We start from the raw sequence: 19913 nt of genomic DNA, 5'->3' as shown, positions 1-19913 counted from the left end.
TTAATGCATTTTTTTGTATTTTCTGAAATAAAACAATGAATGGGCTTACCAAGGCACTACAAGCCAATATAAATGTACCCTTTTTTGTACAAAGTGGAATTTTGCTCTCTGATATAACCACTGATATATTATTATATCAGCAAGGTTGATATCGATGCTAGGTTTTTATGAATAGGCCTAATAAGCAAGGTTTTTATGAATAGGCCTATCAGACATTTTTCATATCACAAATGCAAACATCAAAGATATAGCTGTCATCAGTATTTCAAACATGAAAGAACAAAAGGGATTGTAATTTCGTAAAAGCCTTTGTCCCAGTAATGATGTCATCAGAAACTTATGTGAAACTAAGATGGGCTTGTAACCATTTTCTAAAGCAAACTATGCATTATTAAGACAAAAACAATTTTCTAAAGCAAACTATGCATTATCAAGACAAAAACAAACATAAAAACACTGCTAATATTATCAACATGGGTCTCTGCATGAACCATATGAGTTGCTCCAGTTACTCTGATAATGATAAGCAACAACGATTAGATTGATTTGGTTGAATTGCTTGACAAGCCCACTGATCTGTGCATGCAGCTGTAAAATTCCATCCACTGGCAGACCTTGCACATAACCTGCGCCTCAAGGTTTTTTCTATTGTTACTGTGGAGCTTTGACACACCAAACCTGCTGAAGATGTCTTCCAAGAGCTTCTGAGCTGTGGTGGTATCTTTCATGTCTGCATAAACCTACAGTCATTTGACAGCAAAGGACCCATGATGTTTCATGCCACTCCTTAAGGGCACCTCTTTTGGCGGTACAGGAATCACAGCAGTGCACAAACATCTCCAAGCCTGCACAACGACCAGGTCAGTAAAACCTCATCTCAGGCACCTCAGAAATTGGTCAACTCCAAATGCCCAAATGTGATTCTGGGGCAGCTGTGCGTGTGTTCATAGGTTCTGAACTAAGTCAATGTATGTGCAGTCCCCCTCACACACAAGTACATTTAAGTATTTCGTCAGCAGTACCAACAACTTACAGGTTTCATTCCCGTCCAGCAACACTGGGCAAGTCAGTTGTCCTCTCACGCCAACCACATATTTTTCTAAGCATGAATACACTTTCACTGGTAATAGGCTTACATCTACAATCACTGTTGTGTCCTTGTGTATGGTTTGAGAATGGAGGCAGTGAAGGGCATAGAATTGGGTAGGAACAGTAAGGACAGAACCATCAGATTCAAGAATCGTTTCTTCCCGCATGCTGTTACACCAGTCATAATGATGTCACCCTCCCACTCACTAATTGAGAGAACAAAACAAAACCATAGTTAGTAGCCTAGTCTTCAAGTCAAGTCAAGTCAAGTGGGTTTTATTGTCATTTCAACTATATACAGAGTACACAGTGAAACGAAGAAGCTATTGCAGAGTCTAGTCGTGTTGGACCGGATGCTGCGGTACCTTCGTCCTGATGGCAGGAGGGAGAACAGTCTGTGTGAAGGGTGGGTGGAGTCATCCACAATGCTGGTTGCTTTGCAGATGCAGCGGACTGCCATTAGAACCCATGTCATTTACTAATGAACACAATGCAGAATCAGCAAACTAAGAACAGCCTCCACTCCCTAGCTATCAGCTACCCTGAAGGAGCCAATAGTGAGAGTAAGAAGAGAAATTATAAGACAGAACTACTGATAAAACCCAGAGACACTCAGAGCAGACTTCACACTGGTCAATGAGAGAATAATTAAATGTGACCTGGTGTTATACACAGATCACTCAGCTGTCTGCCACTCTGGTCTTCCAGCTGACAAGACGAATTTTAAAATGTGTGGAAATAAAACTATTAGACAGCTGTATATCAACACCACACCTAAAGTCAACATTAATTTGTATTAAACCAGAACCATTAAATGATTCAAGGATCTGATTCCAAACTTGAAAACCTTGAAAAGGACTTCCAAAGACAGAAGACAGTCACTTGTTGAAAAAAAAAAAAACTTAAAGAAGAACTGGAGCAAAAAGACAGAAAAATCATAACCCTCACAGACCAACTGCTAAAGGTGACTTCAAAACACAGATGCAGCCAGAATGAGCCAAAGCAGCATCAAGCAGAACCTTGCCCAGCACTGCAGCACCCAGCAGAACCCTGCCGAGGATTGCAGCACCCAGCAGAACCCTGCCCAGAATTGCAGCACCCAGCAGAACCCTGACCAACACCGCAGCACAGCCTCTTCTACCACCATGCCAACAGCTCTCCTATGCACAGGTGGCATCTGGTGACAAAAGACCAGACCCCTAGCTCTTGAAGAAGTGAAGCAACTGCCCAAGCTCATCTGCAGAATGGCTGGATAAGTTAAAAGTATAATTATTTTAGGATTAATATTATTGTATATACTAATTAACCATTGCTTTCTGTTGTATATAGCTAATAATCAATATACACTGTGCAAAAAATAAACACTTCTTTATTTATGATTCATTCATAGTGGAATGCGCTGAGAACAAAATAACATAATATTATCAATGTAATCTGGAACCATATTCAAAATAAAAGTGGAAAATCTAATTACCCAGTACCTAATGGCAGTCAGGGTACCACTGGGTAGCACATGGAGGGCTGTGCGGCCCTTCAAAGAAATGCGTCCCCACACCATTACTGACCCACTGCCAAATATGTTATGCTGGAGGATGTTGCAGGCAGCAGAACATTCTCCACAGTCTTTCCAAAATTTGGCACGTCTATCCCATGCTCAGTAAACATGCTCTCATCCGTGAAGAGAACAAGGTGCCAATGGCAAATCTGCCAATCTTGGTGTTTTCTTTGGCAAATAAACCTGCAGGGTGCTGGGCTGTACGCAGAAGCCCCATTTGTCGATGCTGGGCCCTCATACCACACACATTGAGTCGGTTTCCAACAGTTTGAGCAGAAACATGGATATTAGTGGCCTGCTGGAGGTTACTGCTCTGGCACTGCTCCTTCTGTCCCTCCTTGCACAAAGAAAGAGGTAGCGGAGTTACATTGTGTTGTTTACGTGTTCCCTATATTTTTTTTTTGAGAAGTGCACAATTTTTAGAATCAAATCACTTATTATCTCTTCCTGGAACATTTAAGGACTCATTAACATTACGACACTATCTCAATCTACGACTCTTCTTTAACATTTGGCTTTAAAACATGGAATTCTCAAAAAATGTTTCTAGTGAAGACATCATCATATTCCTAGAACCACAAAAACAGAAAAATATTAAACATGGTAGAAACTCAGTAATATGGTATAAGAATGACCTATCAACCTATTTTTTGAAATTAAAATACAACCCACATAAGATTTATACATATGTGCAGATCCCATCCTCACCCTCTTCTATAGAGGGACCATAGAGAGCATCCTAAGCAGCTGCATCACTGCCTGGTTTGGGACCTTCACAGCCTCTGACCGCAAGACCCTCCAACGCATTGTGAGGACAGCTGAGAGGATCATCTGAGTCTCTCCCCTCCGTCATGGACATTTACACCACCCGCTGAATCCGCAAAGCAACCAGCATTGTGGATGACTCCACCCACCCTTCACACAGACTGTTCTCCCTCCTGCCATCAGGAAGAAGGTACCGCAGCATCCGGTCCAACAAGACCAGACTCTGCAATAGCTTCTTCCCCCAAGCCATCAGACTTCTCAACTCAACTTCTGAACTGATGTCTTTTCTGTTACATGCTCACACTCTCTCTCTCTCCAACCATTTACCCCAGATAAAATGGGAAGCATTTTTGCACAAAGCATTTGCACTAATAACCTTGCTACCTCACTGGACTCAATATTTATTACACACTGCATAATTTGCACACTACCCCCAATTATTTATTATTTTCTGTCTGTGCTGTATTGTGTTGTCTGTCCGCACTTGTATTGTGTTGCACTTGTGTTTTGTATGCACTGTCCATGTTGCACCATGGTCCTGGAGGAATGTTGTTTCGTTTCACTGTGTACTCTGTATGTAGTTGAAATGACAATAAAACCCACTTGACTTGACTTGAGGGTTGCAGCTTGTTTCCTACTCCTACTTTAATATCTATATCAATTAATTTAGCAGTGTTATTGGAGCAATCTGCAACTCCCAGCCTGACACTAAATGAAATGGATGTTAAATTTCTCCTCTTCGCAGATGACCTAGTGCTCCTGTCGTCCACAGAAAAAGGACTTCAGCAGCATTTAGAAAGTCATGATCCTCCAAAAGAAAACCACATCTCAGGAGGACAGGTATGTGCTCAGTCTAGGTGAAACCAGCCTAGATCAAACCCTTATGATTACCTGGGACTCAAAATTAGTGCCTCAGGAGGCTTTGGTCTGGCAGTGGATGCACTGAAAGAAAAGGCCTGTAGAGCCCTCTACTCAATTAAAAACAAATTCATCAAGATTGACATCCCAATTAGATTTTAGCTGTTTAGCTGCAGAGGTAAATTTTCTGGTGTAGGCTGTGCAGTAGCTTTCAACAGCAGGCAGCAGCCTACACAAGAAAGCTTACTTTTGTCTCGAATTAGGTCCCTGAAAATTAGACATCACTAACATTACGTTGTCTTCACTATTTCTTTATGTTTTACCAGAGCCGCTTTATGGATAGCCTGGCCATTTACTGTTACGGTTAATAAAAAAATGACAGCATAATGGTGTATTTTACCAAAAAAACTACCAACACATATACATACCTGGATATTTTCATTTTTCTACAGCAAATGGGTTTAGGGAAATAAAGAAACACTAGACTGAGTGCTGACTGATTGGTCTTATAACTGGAGTTTTAAAGCATACACAAAATTTGTGTTGCTTAAACATTTGGTACTGTTATGTTTTGAGGTATGAACATGTTCAAACACTTATAAACTATGATTTTTCTCAAATGCTTCATATTAATCAGCAGCGCCCTCTATTGTCTGACAAACCCTAAAGACGTTCTCAGGTGGTAACTGTTCACCTTCCAAGTTCTTTGGTTCTATGTCTTTTGCGCGTTGCTTCTTGCTTATGCCCTTGTTGTAATGTCAACACCAAAAAAGTATATATTCTCTCTATTGGCTGGAAGCATTTCCAGTGTGAGCATTCTTTCGAAATACAGCGCAGATGTGGTAAAAAAAATGCAGCGTTTTTGAAATGTCTTTGGTTCCAGTTCATTTTCTGGTATTTTTGGTAATATATTTGCATTCTCCCTTAAGGCTGTTGTGGTCTCAGCATTTGTTTGCTTTGTAAATGTTGTGATGTGACATAGTGGGACACGTACATTCTGGCTTCTAGTTCTGTGAGATTTTTGTCCCTTGGCCGACCTGCAGTTGAACCCATCCTCTTTCAGTCTTGCGTTTCTTTTTTTTTTTACAGAAGGTGTGGTATTTGCTTCCAGTATTTTCATTGTCCATTTTTCCCACTGGGTGCATCTAACCCATTAACCCATACTTCAAGTTTCAATGTTTTTCTTTAAAGAATCAAACATATTATTCCAGCCAAATTATCTATTTTTCAAATGATCTATAATGGTCTATGTGCCTTAGCAGTTCCCGTTGGTCCAAACCTCAACTTGACCTACTGTTACTGTTGAACAAAAATGTGTGTGTGTGTGTAAATATATACACAGGTGCTAGTCATAAAATTTTCTATGGTCAGGTGAGTATGCTGACCAATTAAGAACAGGGCTATCAGGGATATCATGGTCCTTAAACCAGGTACTGGTAGCTTTGGCATTGTGTGCAGGTGCCAAGTCCTGTTGATAAATGAAATCTGCTTCTCCATAAAGTTGGTCAGCAGCAGGAAGCATGAAGTGCTTTAAAACTTCCTAGTAGATGGCTGTGTTGACCTTGGACCTCAGACAACACAGTGGACCAACACCAGCAGATGACATGGCACCCCAAACCATCACTGACTGTGGAAACTTTACACTGGACCTCAAGCAACATGGATTCTGTGCATCTCCTATCTTCCTCCAGACTTCCAAAAGAAATGCAAAATTTACTTTTATCAAAGAACATAACTTTGGATCACTCAGCAGCAGTCCAGTCCTTTTTGTCTTTAGCCCATGCAAGACGCTTCTGACGCTGTCTCTTGTTCAAGAGTAGCTTGACACAAGGAATCCGACAGCTGAAACCCATGTTTTGCATATGTCTGTGCGTGGGGGTTCTTGAAGCACTGACTCCAGCTGCAGTCCATCTCCCCCACATTTTTGAATGGGTTTTTTTTCACAATCCTCTCCAGGGTGCGCTTATCCCTATTGCTTGTACACTTTTTTCTACCACATCTTTTCCTTCCCTTCGCTTCTCTATTAATGTGCTTGGACACAGAGCTCTGTGAACAGCCAGCATCTTTAGCAATGACCTTTTGTTCTTGCCCTCCTTGTGCAAGGTGTCAATGGTTGTCTTTTGGACAACTGTCACGTCAGCAGTCTTCCCCATGATTGTGTAGCCAACAGAACTAGACTGAGAGACCATTTAATGGCCTTTGCAGGTGTTTGAGTTAATTAGCTAATTAGAGTGTGGCACCAGGTGTCTTTAATATTGAACCTTTTCACAATATTCTACTTTTCTGAGATACTAAATTTGAGGTTTTCATTAGTTGTCAGTTATAACCATCAAAATTAAAAGAAACACTTGAAATATATCAGTCTGTGTGTAATGAATAAATATAATATACAAGTTTCACTGTTTGAATGGAATTACTAAAATAAATCTTCTTTTTTATGATATTCTAATTTTATGACCAGCACCTGTATATATACACACACAAACACATTTTCTGTACCCATTCTTGACATGTCATCTTCTTTTCCTTACCATGGGTATGACGTCACGGGTTGTTTGGAAGAGAAAAGAAAAAACACAGTTAGTGCTAACTAGCTAGCTCTGAAGCGGCGCTTTTATTCCGTCTCCCGCACATTTTATGACTTAATATATTCTGATCTCTTGCATTATGTCCACACCGGCAAGAAGGCGACTAATGAGAGACTTTAAGAGGTATTTAAAATATATAAATTCGTGTTTTAATAAGGTTGTCTCTTCTTTCAGTTCAAGTCCGGTTTGGCTAAGTTAGCTAGCTAGCTAGCTTGGTGGGTAGCCGCTTGCTCGGTGAGTGATTGTGAATGGTGCTAGGAAACCTTTTATGTCGCTAGCACTAGATAGAACGTCCCAGATGGCAGAAACGTGTTTTGTGTACTGTATGCAACACTAGCTAAATATCTAATTGTCCTCACTATCTCTAATAACGCATGGTGAGACCGACAGTGAACCATATAGCTAGCTAGCTAACGTTGGGCGCTTAGTAAACTGGGTGTGTTGGTTTTGAGCTGGATAATTAAGCTCCTAGCGAGCTTGCTAAATTAGATATCCATAAACCGAAACTCCGCCTCAGTCTAACTTCGTTACAGTCGAGTCGAGTAAGTGTTTACTTACAATTTCTGGCTCTGAGAAAACATTAGCTATCAGCTGATGAGGCATGCTGTGTGTTCCTGTGACAGCCAAAATACGTTCATCAACCATGGAAAAATGGACTTGTAACGTTATTTCCCATCCAAGAATCTTCTCCAAAATTCTGTTTCCACAATTTCGACCGTATATGTTCATGTATATATATATTTCGTTCTATACCTTCTACAGGAGCATCAGTGAGTGCGTGTAGCCAAAATTAGTGTCTATGACCTGGTGTTTTCATAGCTGAAAAATGTTAAAATAAGCACAGTGGCGGTGGCTTATTAAGTGTCTTGTAATTGTTATCATGTGTGTTTATTGTTTTGTTTATGCATGGTAATGACAAGCTGGTTTTACTTGTAATAATAGATATAGCTACATATTATGTACAGATTATTAAATTAAAAAGGTAAAGGTGCACGTATTTGTCACTGTACAGTGTGCACTGTACAGCGAAATGTGTCCTCCGCATTTAACCCATCTGGTAGTGAACACACACTCACACGCACACATGTGTTAGGGGCAGTGAGTACACACACACACCCAGAGCGGTGGGCAGCCAACTCCAGCGCCCGGGGAGCAGAGAGGGTAAAGGGCCTTGCTCAAGGGCCCAACAGTGGCAGCCCGGGAATCGAACCCACAACCCTGTTATCGATATCCCGGCGCTCTAACCGCTGAGCCACCAATGCCCACTACAAAGTTTAACATACAATTGGCCAAAAGTCTTGGTGTGCTAAAGCCTATGCTGAATCCTTCACTGGACCTAAGGTGCCTGAAAAACAACCCAATAGCATTATCGCTCCTGCACCAAACTTTACAGTTGGCACAGGGCAATTAGGCATGTAATGTTCTATTGGCACTTGCCAAACCCAAAGGTGCACGTATTTGTCACTGTACAGTGTACAGTGTACACTGCACAGCGAAATGTGTCCTCAGCATTTAACCCATCTGTGGTAGTGAACACACACACACACACACACACTAGTGAACTGTGTGTGTATGAGTGTGTGGCAATGAGTACACGCGCACACCCAGAGCGGAGCAGAGAGGGTAAAGGGCCTTGCTCAAGGGCCCAACAGTGGCAGCTTGCCAAGCCCGGGAATCGAAACCACAACCCTGTTATCGATAGCCTGGCGCTCTAACCGCTGAGCCACCACTGCCCAGACTTGTCCCTCAGACTGCTAAGGTAGAGAAGCGTGAACAGAACATGAGTCCAGTGGGGATATGCTTTAGACCTCACCATCTGACTTTGGCATTGTGCTTGGTGATGTAAGGCTTGCATGCAGCTTCTCGGCCATTAAAACCCATGTCATGAAACGCCCACACACAGTTTATATGCTGATTATTAATTTTAGCACTTACACCCTTGCTCTTTAACAACCACTATGGGCGGAGTTGCTGTGGTTCACATGTCAATAATACCACTCACAGCTGTTTGTGGAATAACTATGAACTGACTTGTTGCAACGATGCCATGCTATTATCGTGCACACATAAATTCAGCTGGCTTTTTAGAACAACCCATGTTTTCACAGATGTTTGTAAAGGCTGACTACATTGTAAGGTGTTTGATTTTATACAAAGGTGGCAACCGTGGCACTGAATGAAACTCCTAAATTCAAGAATTAAGAAGTCTTCTATACTTTTGTCCCTATAGTGTAGCATTTGCAGTCAGATTTATTTACATATATGTGAACTTGGACCCTTTACTAGTTAGAATTACAGTGTAAATACTTGGAATGGTATTTTACAAATAATTTATATATATATATATATATATTTTTTTTTTTTTTTACTAGTAAACATGTAATTGTTGTTTAGTGGTATTTGACTTGTCAAAAATACATTAAGGATATGTCGTCCAGGCAATATGATTAGTTAGAATGACTATAGAAATCTGTATTGCTTCCATGTTACCATGGTACCATATTCTTCCTTATTGTATGTACAAGTAGCTTTGCAGCATTGTAAAAAAAAAAAAAAAGTAGAACAGTATGATGACTATCCATTTTTAGCTAACACAAGTATTTCCCTTCTTTTATAATGTCCTCAGACTTCAAGAAGACCCACCAACCGGTGTGAGTGGTGCTCCATCTGAAAACAATATAATGCTATGGAATGCAGTTATTTTTGGGTAAGTAGTGAAGGATGTTTAAACTTAGTGTATTATACTTAAAATGAAACATTACAGATACTGAATTAGTAGGGTTATGACACAAAACATGAAAAGGTAATCATGAATAATACTTTGAAGGATGCCAGATTATGCTTCAGGTGTTTACTAATTAAAGTATCTGGTAATTAAATTTGTTTTTTTCTAGGCCTGTGGGAACACCATTTGAGGATGGTAAGCCAATTATACTTTATTACACTTATTAATGAATTGATGAATTCATTAATTATTCTTAATTGTACACATTATATAACAATTTGTATTATTACCTATAATTATTACTAATTATTTATTTTACTTCAGATAAAATGTGTAAATAAAAGGTCACTACAATTTGTTGTAATCATGTGTTTACACACTTTATTTTGTATTATTGGACAAATAGTGATTCAAGACACTAAATGTTTCGTTTTAATTATTCATTCTTTTTATTATTATTTTTTTTTTTGTGTAATTTTAATGTTTCTGTGTCTTATATGTAAACCATTCATATTTGCAGGCATTTGGTGATTAACATGCTATTACCTAACCAGATAGTCTTGTTAGATTATTGTAAAAAGAACCTGATGTTTGAGTTTGTCAGGAAAGAAATTATCGTGTTGTTTCTACATATGGCTGGGAATGATGGCTTGATTTCCTGAAAAGAGGTCAAGTGACCCATTGAGTCTAATTAAGTGTTTTATCTTGGTGTTACTGTACATCAACTTAGTTATGGCCTTGGTAGTGTCCAGCAACCCTTTTATAATTTGGACGCTTTTCTTTTGTAATTACTTTCTTAACCAGATTCAGTCTTATTAGTTTGAAATTTTATTAGACGTTTAGTCTGAGGTAGGGATTACCTGTTAATACCTGCTGACTAATCTATTTTAATCTTAACTGTGCATCTTTTTTGCAGGAACATTTAAGCTTGTGATAGAATTTTCAGAAGAATATCCTAACAAGCCTCCTACGGTTCGGTTTATCTCCAAAATGTTCCACCCAAATGGTGAGTGATTTACTGGCACTTTTTTTTTCTCTAAATATTTTCAAAAATGATTTTTTGTGTGTTTATTTGGAGACTTTGACTTTGTATCATAACTTTGCAGTTAGAAATGTAATACAGTGTGTATAATATATGCACCCTTAATGCGTTACATTATCTTAACAGTTTATGCAGATGGCAGTATATGTTTAGACATTCTTCAGAATCGCTGGAGTCCTACATATGATGTGTCTTCTATTCTAACATCTATTCAGGTGGGTTATCATTTATCAATTTAGTGTTGTATTCATACTTAATTTTAAATCCTATTGCAACATTTTCGCTGAGATTTGGAAACCTCAGCTTATCCTGTGTGTTTCCTTTGTTTGTTTGTCCTTTCCTTTAAAAATCATTCTGTCTGAGACTACCTCTATCAAACAGTGCTAACAGCACTGGATGGGTGAAGACTAGCATATTTTGGAACCGCCAGTAACAGTCATTGCACATTAACTTTTTAACTTTAAGTTCTTTATAGAGCCATCTACAGAAAATTGTTTTTCGCCAATGCAAAGAACCATTTAAGTAGCCAGAGTTCTTTGAGAACCATTACCCTTACTAAAGAATCCTTATAGAACCCCCTTTGTTTAGTGTGTCCAAACCAACTGTAGGTTAGCAAAATGTATTTCTGGGATTACAAAAATATATATATTTTCTATCCAAATGATAAAAAAGTAAATAAAACAGTAAGATATTTTACTATTCACTGATCTGTCTAATATTTCATTCATTGCACTGTCCAATAGAAGGCACACACATTGAGTTATTTTTAGTTACAAAATACTACTTTGGCAGGTGCCAGATTAAAGAAGGGCCCTTGTGAGCTTCGTTTCACATGCTAAAATATTTCTCATGGAATTAGGAGGAAAATCAGAATTGGGGAACCAGCCTCTTGCTCTCTGTTGATGCTCTACTGACTAGAATATGAAGAATAGCGCCTGTCGTTGCCACTCTGGGTCCAAATGTTGCTACTGCACTACGTAACTTGCATGAGACACCCTGTGAGAACTGCACGATGAGTCTTACCAGCTTCAGCCAGCATCTTCACAAGGTCTTATTTTTTGTCCTTGGGTTGACCAACCTGTCTCCTTTCTGAGCGGTATGATGGCTGGACATTCCCATCTTGTTTGTACTTGTGAATAATTGTTTGTATAGATAAACAAGCCCCTTTCAGGCATATGGAAATTGCACCCAAGGATAAGCCAGACTTGTGAAAGTCCACAATTCTCTTCCTGATATCTTGGCTGATTTCTTTCAAAGAGGCAGTGTGTTTCAGGTGTACCTTAAAATACATCCACAGGTGTGTCTCTAATTAACTCAGATGTTGGCAATAAACCAGAAGCGTCCAAAGACACAACATCATATGGGCTGTCCCAAATTGTTTAAAGGCATAGTAATCTTAGTGTATTTAAACTTTTGACTTTTGAGTAATAAAAATTGCCTTAAAATCCCTTTCTCATTAAACAAATTAGTGATCCTAATTGACCTAAAAAGGGAAATGTTTATTCTAAATTCATGTCACAGTGAGAAAAAAAATGCATGTGTCTTTTTATATAGTGCATGAAAATTTCTGGTTTCAACTTTATATAATAGGAGTGCATTTATATATCTGTTCAATGCCATGATTATTTGCATGTAAATGTTAAATAAATAATAAATATGTCTTGAGAATTTTATATATATATATATATACACACACACACCCACCAACATTTGACAACCTGTAACACCACACATCTGTAGTGTATGTACCTGTGCTAATAAACAAAAAGATGCAAATTTGTGATCTTGTAAGATTTTATGCATTTAATTTAAGCAAAAAGCAGACTAAGTAAACTAAAGCAATACCAAGAATAGGCACTACATAAATTTTAGAAAATATATAAGATTGATTATATAAGATATGATTGCTAGCAGTGCACCAACAGTGACTGCAAGAGAGGGTCTGCTTGCACAGCCAAACTGTTTATAGTATCACTTTCGAGAGCACACTGTGGCAGTTGGATGCAAAGTAAACATTTCACCTTGGCATGTTAGGACATTTATTTACATCAAATCCAGACAATTAAAATATTTTAAGATGTGATGTTTAAGTGTAACATAATGTTCTGCATGCTTCAGTCCCCCACTTAGCAGAAACCCAAGATTCCTAACAACACCAGCATTTAACAGTGGAATCTATTTGAGAAGTCTGTTACAGTTCTGGTAGCAAAGAGTTGATTCTAAAACTCTGCCCCTTGGATGCCTACGAAATGAATCATCTGTCAGAGACCCATCAGTCAGCTGAGATTCTTTAAATAGAGCAGTGTTTGTTGTGTGTGTTTTTTTTGGTTTGTTTTTTGAATAATTATTACAGTAACAGGGTGAAATGATTAGAACTTTCCAAAAATGCTCAGTGGGAATGTTTTAATCATAAAATTATCAAAAGGGGTAACATTAAATGTATATTCTAAAAGATGACACGCGCCATTGATTAACTGTTGAAGCTGAATCCTGAAGTGGCATGGATGGTAAAAACTATTGTGCCATTTTGGAATTATTGCCAAGTGGGAAAAGTCAGTTCTTGAAGGTGATTTGTTAAAAGCTTCAAAAAATTAGCAGGCATAAGGTTCTGAGCCTCTTTGATAAGGGCCCAATTGTGATGGCTAGACGATGGTCCGAGCATCTCTAAAACAAAAGGCAGGTCCTGTAGGGGTTTTCTGGTATGGGTCAAGTTGTTCTGCTACTACACTGAATAAGACATTAAGTTATTAGAAAAATCTGCTTGGTCATCTCAAAACTTTTATGATGCTATCAACTTAATTATAAAGAAAGTTTCTTTAAAACACTAACTGCACTTTCATTGTTGCACAATGCACATTTGTTTAAGAAGTCTGCCTAGAGTATTACTCAACTTTGGTTCTTTGGTTTAAATTGGTTCTCTTTGTCGAAGCTGAGGTATTTGTGGCTGCCTTCATGCAGCACTTTTTCTAGTTTAGTTTAGTTTTTTTTTTTTTTTTTACCTAGTTTAGAAATGCTCTTCTTTTTCCTTTTCACTTTCAGCCTGTCATGTGATGAGTGTGATTGTGAGGCAGCTCATATGCTTAACAAAGATTATAATTACATGTTCATTCATATATATATATATATATATATATATATATATATATATATTTAAAATTTTATACTTTTTTTGCTTGATCTACGTGCAACAGGGTTGACATTTGTCCCATGTACCAAGTATGCAAAAAAAGAGCCAAGTTGATCAAAAAATGATATACAAAGGGGACCTACTCTGTTAGGCAAGTGGGGCTAACGTTAACATTGTAATTTAATTCTTATTTTATATTCAACCCAGAAAGTCAGCACACCCCTTTCACCTTCCCCCACGTTTTGTGATGTTACAAACTGATTCTACAATAGATTTTTTTCTACAATAGAATTGAGTTTATTTTGTGTCGCACAATTCTACACAAAATAGCTCACAATGACAAAGTGAAAACAGGTTTTTTTTAAAATCTAAATGTACAATATTATGTACACAACTGCAAGCCTTGGACTCAAAGCAGGCCAAACTGAGCGATTGGATAAGACGGGCCTTAGCCATGAAGGTGAGCAGGGACCCAAGGGTCACTCTTACAGACCTCCAGCCTATACTTGTGGGGACCTTTCAGAAGATCAACCATCCAGGCACCACTCCACAAATCATGCCTTTATGGTAGTGTGTCCAGATGGAAGCCACTTCTTAGTAAAAAGGCTCATGACAGCCTGTCCAGCATTTGCCAAAAGGCTCCATGATTCTCTTGTCGGCTAAAACCAAAAGTGAAATTTTTGGCATGAATCTCAAGCATCACGGAAACCAGGCACCGCTCATTACCTGGCTACTGCCATCCCAATAGTGGAGCATGGTGGTGGCAGCATCATGATGTGGGGATGTTTTTCAGCTGCAGAACCAGGACGATTCATCCTGATAGAGGGAAAGATGCATGAAGCCAAGTATTTAGAGATCCTTAAGGAAACCTGCTGCTGAGTGCTCTTGGCCAAAGGTTTAATAAAATGTGGAGAAAGTGAAATGAGTGTGTAGACTTTCAGGTGTGTGTGTGTATGTATGTATGTATATATATAAAATGTATGTGAGAATGAATGCAATGCATTTAGCCAGAGAGGACTACATGTGAATCATGTTACACATGTCTATAACATATTACATATTTTTGTTCATTTATTATTATTCACATTGATTAAATGACTGTGAGGCCATGTTGCCTTTTATCACTTACATTTACATTACAGTAGCTAGATGTCCTTACCCAGATCAAGTTTTAAGATTAATTACATCATTGTTGTTGACTCTGACCATATGTGATTCATAAATGTTTCCTTTTAACATAGTCTTTGCTGGATGAGCCCAATCCAAACAGCCCAGCCAACAGCCAGGCAGCACAGCTCTATCAAGAAAACAAGCGGGAGTATGAGAAGCGGGTTTCCGCCATTGTGGAGCAAAGCTGGGTTGACTCCTAATGTTGTAATCCACATGTTCAAAAATCACTCTTCAATGTCTTTCATTTACCTCATCACAAAAAATAAATATGACACAGGAATTTAAGTGCTGCAAATGGAAAAACACAATCAGTATGGACATCTTTCAACATTTCTGAAATCAGAAATCATTGTGCTTTTTTTTTTATTATTGCATGGTAAGTTATTGCTAACATACATTGTTAATGTAGAGTTTCAAATAAAAATTATGAATGGAGACTGTTGGCAAAAATAGGAAATAAATCTATTTGTAGTATCACTTTCTAGATCGCATTGGTAAATTGTTCTCCAAAAAGGGTTCTCCAACAGTGGTAATATGCTACAATCTAAAGAATATTTCCCCATGTCATGGTTTGACTGGATTAGATGTGCTATACTTTGCTTGTCTCTTTTGACATTAAACACATCTTCATATGTATGTGGCTGCAAATAAAATGTGAAATGTGCATTGATAAATATACTGTCCTATACAAAATGACAAAACAATTTTCAAACAATGTGTGGATTATATTGTGACCGTTTTCATGATAATGTTATAAAGTTAGTTTTTTTGTGAATGTATCATAGAAAAACATTTATACTGTATGCTGTGTAAGCAAAATAAACATTTTTTTCCAGACTCAATTTTATTTTATTTGCAAGTAATTTTGAAAAAAATTTTTTTATGAAATTTAAAACCATACGTTTTTTTTTTATTTTTTAAAAGTCTTAGTTTAAAAAACATTATAAAATCCATAGATTTGAGTTTAGATAAAAGTAACAGAAAATGAACCTGGCTAAAAATGTGCTTTCCACTTCCACTCATTTCCAGATTAAACTTTCACTTGTTAAAAGTTTCCATTCAATTATCAAATTACAATCTATTAGCATGGTAGTCCTCAGTGTCCTTTTCCTTGGCTCATCATTGGTCAGATTCATCAGGGGACTGCAGGAGCATCTGATTTAGTAGTTTTGCAGTCACCTCTGTAGAAAGTCAGAAAGGATCATGAGCACAATAAATTAATTGTTTTTCCACAAAGGCAAAAAAATGTAGCATGCCCATTTTGGTTTGTCCGATCAAATAACTAATGTTTCCAAAGTTTGCAAAACAGGTATGGATTAGGGTTAGTACCAGATTGCTGATTATTTCAGGGAAATAGAGGATGGTCACTGCTAAGCTGTTAAATATCATTTAATACTTTTAATATTACTTATTTTGTCAAACCTCCCCTTTCATTAGACTATTCCATCTTGGTGTACACTCAATGAGCAAATTACACCTTCATGCAATTATTTAATTTACCAGTCGTCTGACAGCAGTGCAATGCTCAGAGTCATGTACAGTGGGGCAAAAAAGTATGTAGTCAACCACTGATGCAAGTTCTCCTACTTGAAAGATGAGAGAGGTCTGTACTTTTAATCATAGGTACACTTCAACTATGAGAGACAAAATGAGAGAGAGAAAAAAAAAAAATCACAGGAAATCACATTGTAGGATTTTTTAGAATTTATCTGTAAATTATGGTGGAAAATAAGTATTAGGTCACCCACAAACAAGCAAGATTTCTGGCTCTGACAGACCTGTAACTTCTTTAAGAAGCTCTTTTGTCCTCCGCTACACACCTGTATTAATTGCACCTGTTTGACCTAGTTATCTGTATAAAAGACACCTGTCCACAGCCTCAAACAATCAGACTCCAAACTTAACCATGGCCAAGACCAAAGAGCTGTTGAAGGACACCAGGAAGAAAACTGTAGACCTGCATCAGGCTGGGACGAGTGAATCTACATAGGCAAGCAGGTGGGTGAGAATAAATCAACTGTGGGAGCAACTGTAAGAAAATGGAAGCCATACAAGACCATTGATAATCTCCCTCGATCTAGGGCCCCATGTAAGATCTCATCCCGTGGGGTCTAAATGACCATGAGAACAGTGGGACCTAATGAATGACCTGTAGAGAGCTGGGACCAAAGTATCAAAGGCTACTTTGATACTTTGTAACACACTACGCTGAGAGGGACTCAAATCCTGCAGTGCCAGGCGTGTCCCCCTGCTTAAGCCAGTACATGTCCAGAAGAATGCTGAGTTGCATCCCAAGAACACCATACCTACTGTGAAGCATGGGGGTAGAAACATCATGCTTTGGGGCCGTTTTTCTGCAAAGGGGACAGCATGACTGATCAGTGTTAAGGAAAGAATGAACAGGGCCATGTATTGTAAGATTTTAAGCCAAAACCTCCTTCATTCAGTGAGAGCACTGAAGATGGAACGTGGCTGGGTCTTCCAGCATGACAATGATCCCAAACACACCGCTTGGGCATCAAAGCATTTCAAGGTCCTGGAGTGGCCTAGTCCGTCTCCAGACCTCAACCCTATAGAAAATTTGTGGAGGGAGTTATACTGCTCTAGAGGAGATCTGCATGGAGGAATGGGCCAAAATACCAGCTACAGTGTGTGCAAACCTGGTGAAGACTTACAGGAAACGTTTGACCTCTGTCAGTCATCGCCAACAAAGGTTATGTTACAAAGTATTGAGAACTTTTGTTATTGACCAAATACTTATTTTACACCATAATTTACAAATAAATTATTTAAATATCCTACAATGTGATTTTCTGTTTTTTTTTCTCATTTTGAAGTGTACCCATGATGACAATTACAGACCTCTCATCTTTCTACGTAGGAGTATATAGGGACCAGCAGCTTTAGATAATGTTCACATCAACCCTGAGAATGGAGGAAAATGTGATCTGTGATTGTGTTTGGCATGATTGTTGGTGCTGGTCTGAGTATTTCTAGAACTGCTGATTGCTTGATTTTCAGCACAGGTCTCTAGAGTTTATTTAGAATAGTGCCACATCCAGTCAGCAACAGTCAGCACACATTAAACATTAACATTGACCATTTGTGACAAAATCTGGCTTCTGCATTCATCCCATCCGTGCAGTGAACACACACAAACACACCAGTGAAACACACAGTGGACAGTGAGCACACATGCCCGGAGTGGTGGGCAGCCATTGCTGGGGTGCCCGGGGAGCAGAGAGGGTGAAGGGCCTTGCTCAAGGGTCCAATAGTGGCAGCTTGCCGAGCCAGGATATCAAACTGGTATTAGTGTGGTCCTAATAAATGTCTCAGCGAGTGTGCATCTAAATTATGTAAATCGCAAAAGTGTCCTTTTCAAAAGATGTTGCTTTGAAATCAGCATGGTTTCCTATTTTGCAAGGCATCATCATTACAGGGCAAGTAGGACAAGCAACACCTACCTTTTGTTGATTCTTGACAATTTCATCTCTAGTTTTAAAAACCGGAGCATCTTCAACCACAATTCCTTCTGCCATTTCCTTCACTTTATTTAGAAGTTCTTGACTGTATCTAAAATAAAGAAATTTGAATCTCTTGGTCAAATAATACTTACAACAGTACTAGCTTTTCTGCTGCATAACCACCTCCCCTACATTTTACTCATTCAGTGCTTTGCAAAACACATTTGGAGTAATCTGAAGTAAATGTTAAGGTGAATGGACCAATAAAAATGCTCTATTGCCATCTGAATCTATATCAGAATCAGTCCTGAGTAAGAGGTTGGTCACAGTGGGCATGGTGGATAAACAGACATTGTTAACGTTCAACAGGAACTTAATGTAAAAAGATTATTATTTTTACATATTCTTTAAATATTAGTATTTTTAAGTCATTTAGAGCATTTCTATAAGTCATCCAGAATTAGTTACACAACGTACAGAGCAGCTAGAGGTTTCAAATGAATTGCAAAAATGGAGATACAGCTTTTCATTGGACAGAAGCGATATGCACTGAGTCCATATGTTCTTTTGTTTACCCACCATTCCATGCAGAGAATAAAAATCACTGTCTAGTGATTTGTTAAGTGTCTTTTTTTGCCTTTCGAAAAATCCAGTATGGCTAATAGAAGACAGAGAACTTAAATGAAAGCTAATTTAGCCCTAATGAAATATGATTAATACCTCAGTTTACACTAGAGATTAATTAAAATTGTCACATTTAAGTCAGTATGTCTATATAAAATGCTTTTGTTTTTAAAAATAAAGTAAGGTATACTTCGTTTTGGAAAAACTGTCTAGTCTAAGGACATTTTACATTGTATACTGTAGCAAATGAAATAGATGATTTGTTAATGAAATAAGTAACATTTAACTGATATAACTCATTGTAAATATGTATAGTTAAACAGACTCACTTTAAATGCTTAATTCCAGCTTTGAGAAATATAACAATACAGAAGTTAACGTTAATTTGTTCAAATATGCACTTATCAACTGACACTGCATCCTGACCAAAATTTATCTGTCCTCAAGGCAAAGCAGCAGTCAAGTCTGGAGATGAAAAATTGCACAAGCACCACAAATTCTCTAAATGTTCTATATTTGATCTAAAAGATGAAGTACTGTATTATTACACATGCAAATGTAAGCAGAACTGTATGAATCACATACACCAAACTAAACTAAGCACAAAAAGTAAGAAAATGTGTGTTTGGTTAATTATTTCTTTGTTGTAACAATGCTTCTTGGCATTAACTCTTATACCGTTGGAAAGCCTAATTACCCTTTTAAATTGTGCCACATTTGTAAGGAACACGCATTTGTGGGATGAGCAGCAGAGCTAGGTATGTGGGTTGCAACAATGAAAAAATGCCAAATCCAGTGCCTGTTTTTAGATGTATTGCCAAGAAGCATTGTTACAGCAAAGAAAGAAAAAGGACAAATCTTTTTTTTTAAAAAACTCCTTGTCCTTCTTCTCCATGTCCCTTTAAC

At 38.1% G+C, this 19913-nt stretch overlaps 1 protein-coding gene across 1 annotated transcript; it reads left to right on the top strand.

Annotated features, from left to right (window-relative positions):
• Window positions 1–6827: 6827 nt before the first annotated feature.
• On the top strand, window positions 6828–15751 carry ube2b (ubiquitin-conjugating enzyme E2B (RAD6 homolog)). The gene is made up of 6 exons (XM_072661756.1): window positions 6828–6978; window positions 9482–9562; window positions 9750–9775; window positions 10497–10586; window positions 10749–10837; window positions 14991–15751. The coding sequence occupies exons 1-6, from the start codon at window positions 6935–6937 to the stop codon at window positions 15117–15119; spliced, it is 459 nt and encodes a 152-aa protein (XP_072517857.1). The 5' UTR covers window positions 6828–6934; the 3' UTR covers window positions 15120–15751.
• Window positions 15752–19913: the final 4162 nt, after the last annotated feature.

Source organism: Salminus brasiliensis, chromosome 18, assembly GCF_030463535.1.
Source record: "Salminus brasiliensis chromosome 18, fSalBra1.hap2, whole genome shotgun sequence".
Lineage (NCBI taxonomy): Eukaryota > Metazoa > Chordata > Actinopteri > Characiformes > Bryconidae > Salminus > Salminus brasiliensis.
Note: the sequence above shows the minus strand (reverse complement) of the source record. Positions and strands in the feature narration are given on the sequence as shown.

What these genes read in the sequence shown, in the direction of transcription:
- ube2b (XM_072661756.1), top strand. Translation starts at nt 6,935, where the DNA reads ATGTCCACACCGGCAAGAAGGCGACTAATGAGAGACTTTAAGAG. An exon ending in TGGAATGCAGTTATTTTTGG is followed by an intron (nt 9,563 to 9,749) that starts GTAAGTAGTGAA and finishes GTTTTTTTCTAG; the next exon opens with GCCTGTGGGAACACCATTTG. An exon ending in CAAAATGTTCCACCCAAATG is followed by an intron (nt 10,587 to 10,748) that starts GTGAGTGATTTA and finishes TTATCTTAACAG; the next exon opens with TTTATGCAGATGGCAGTATA.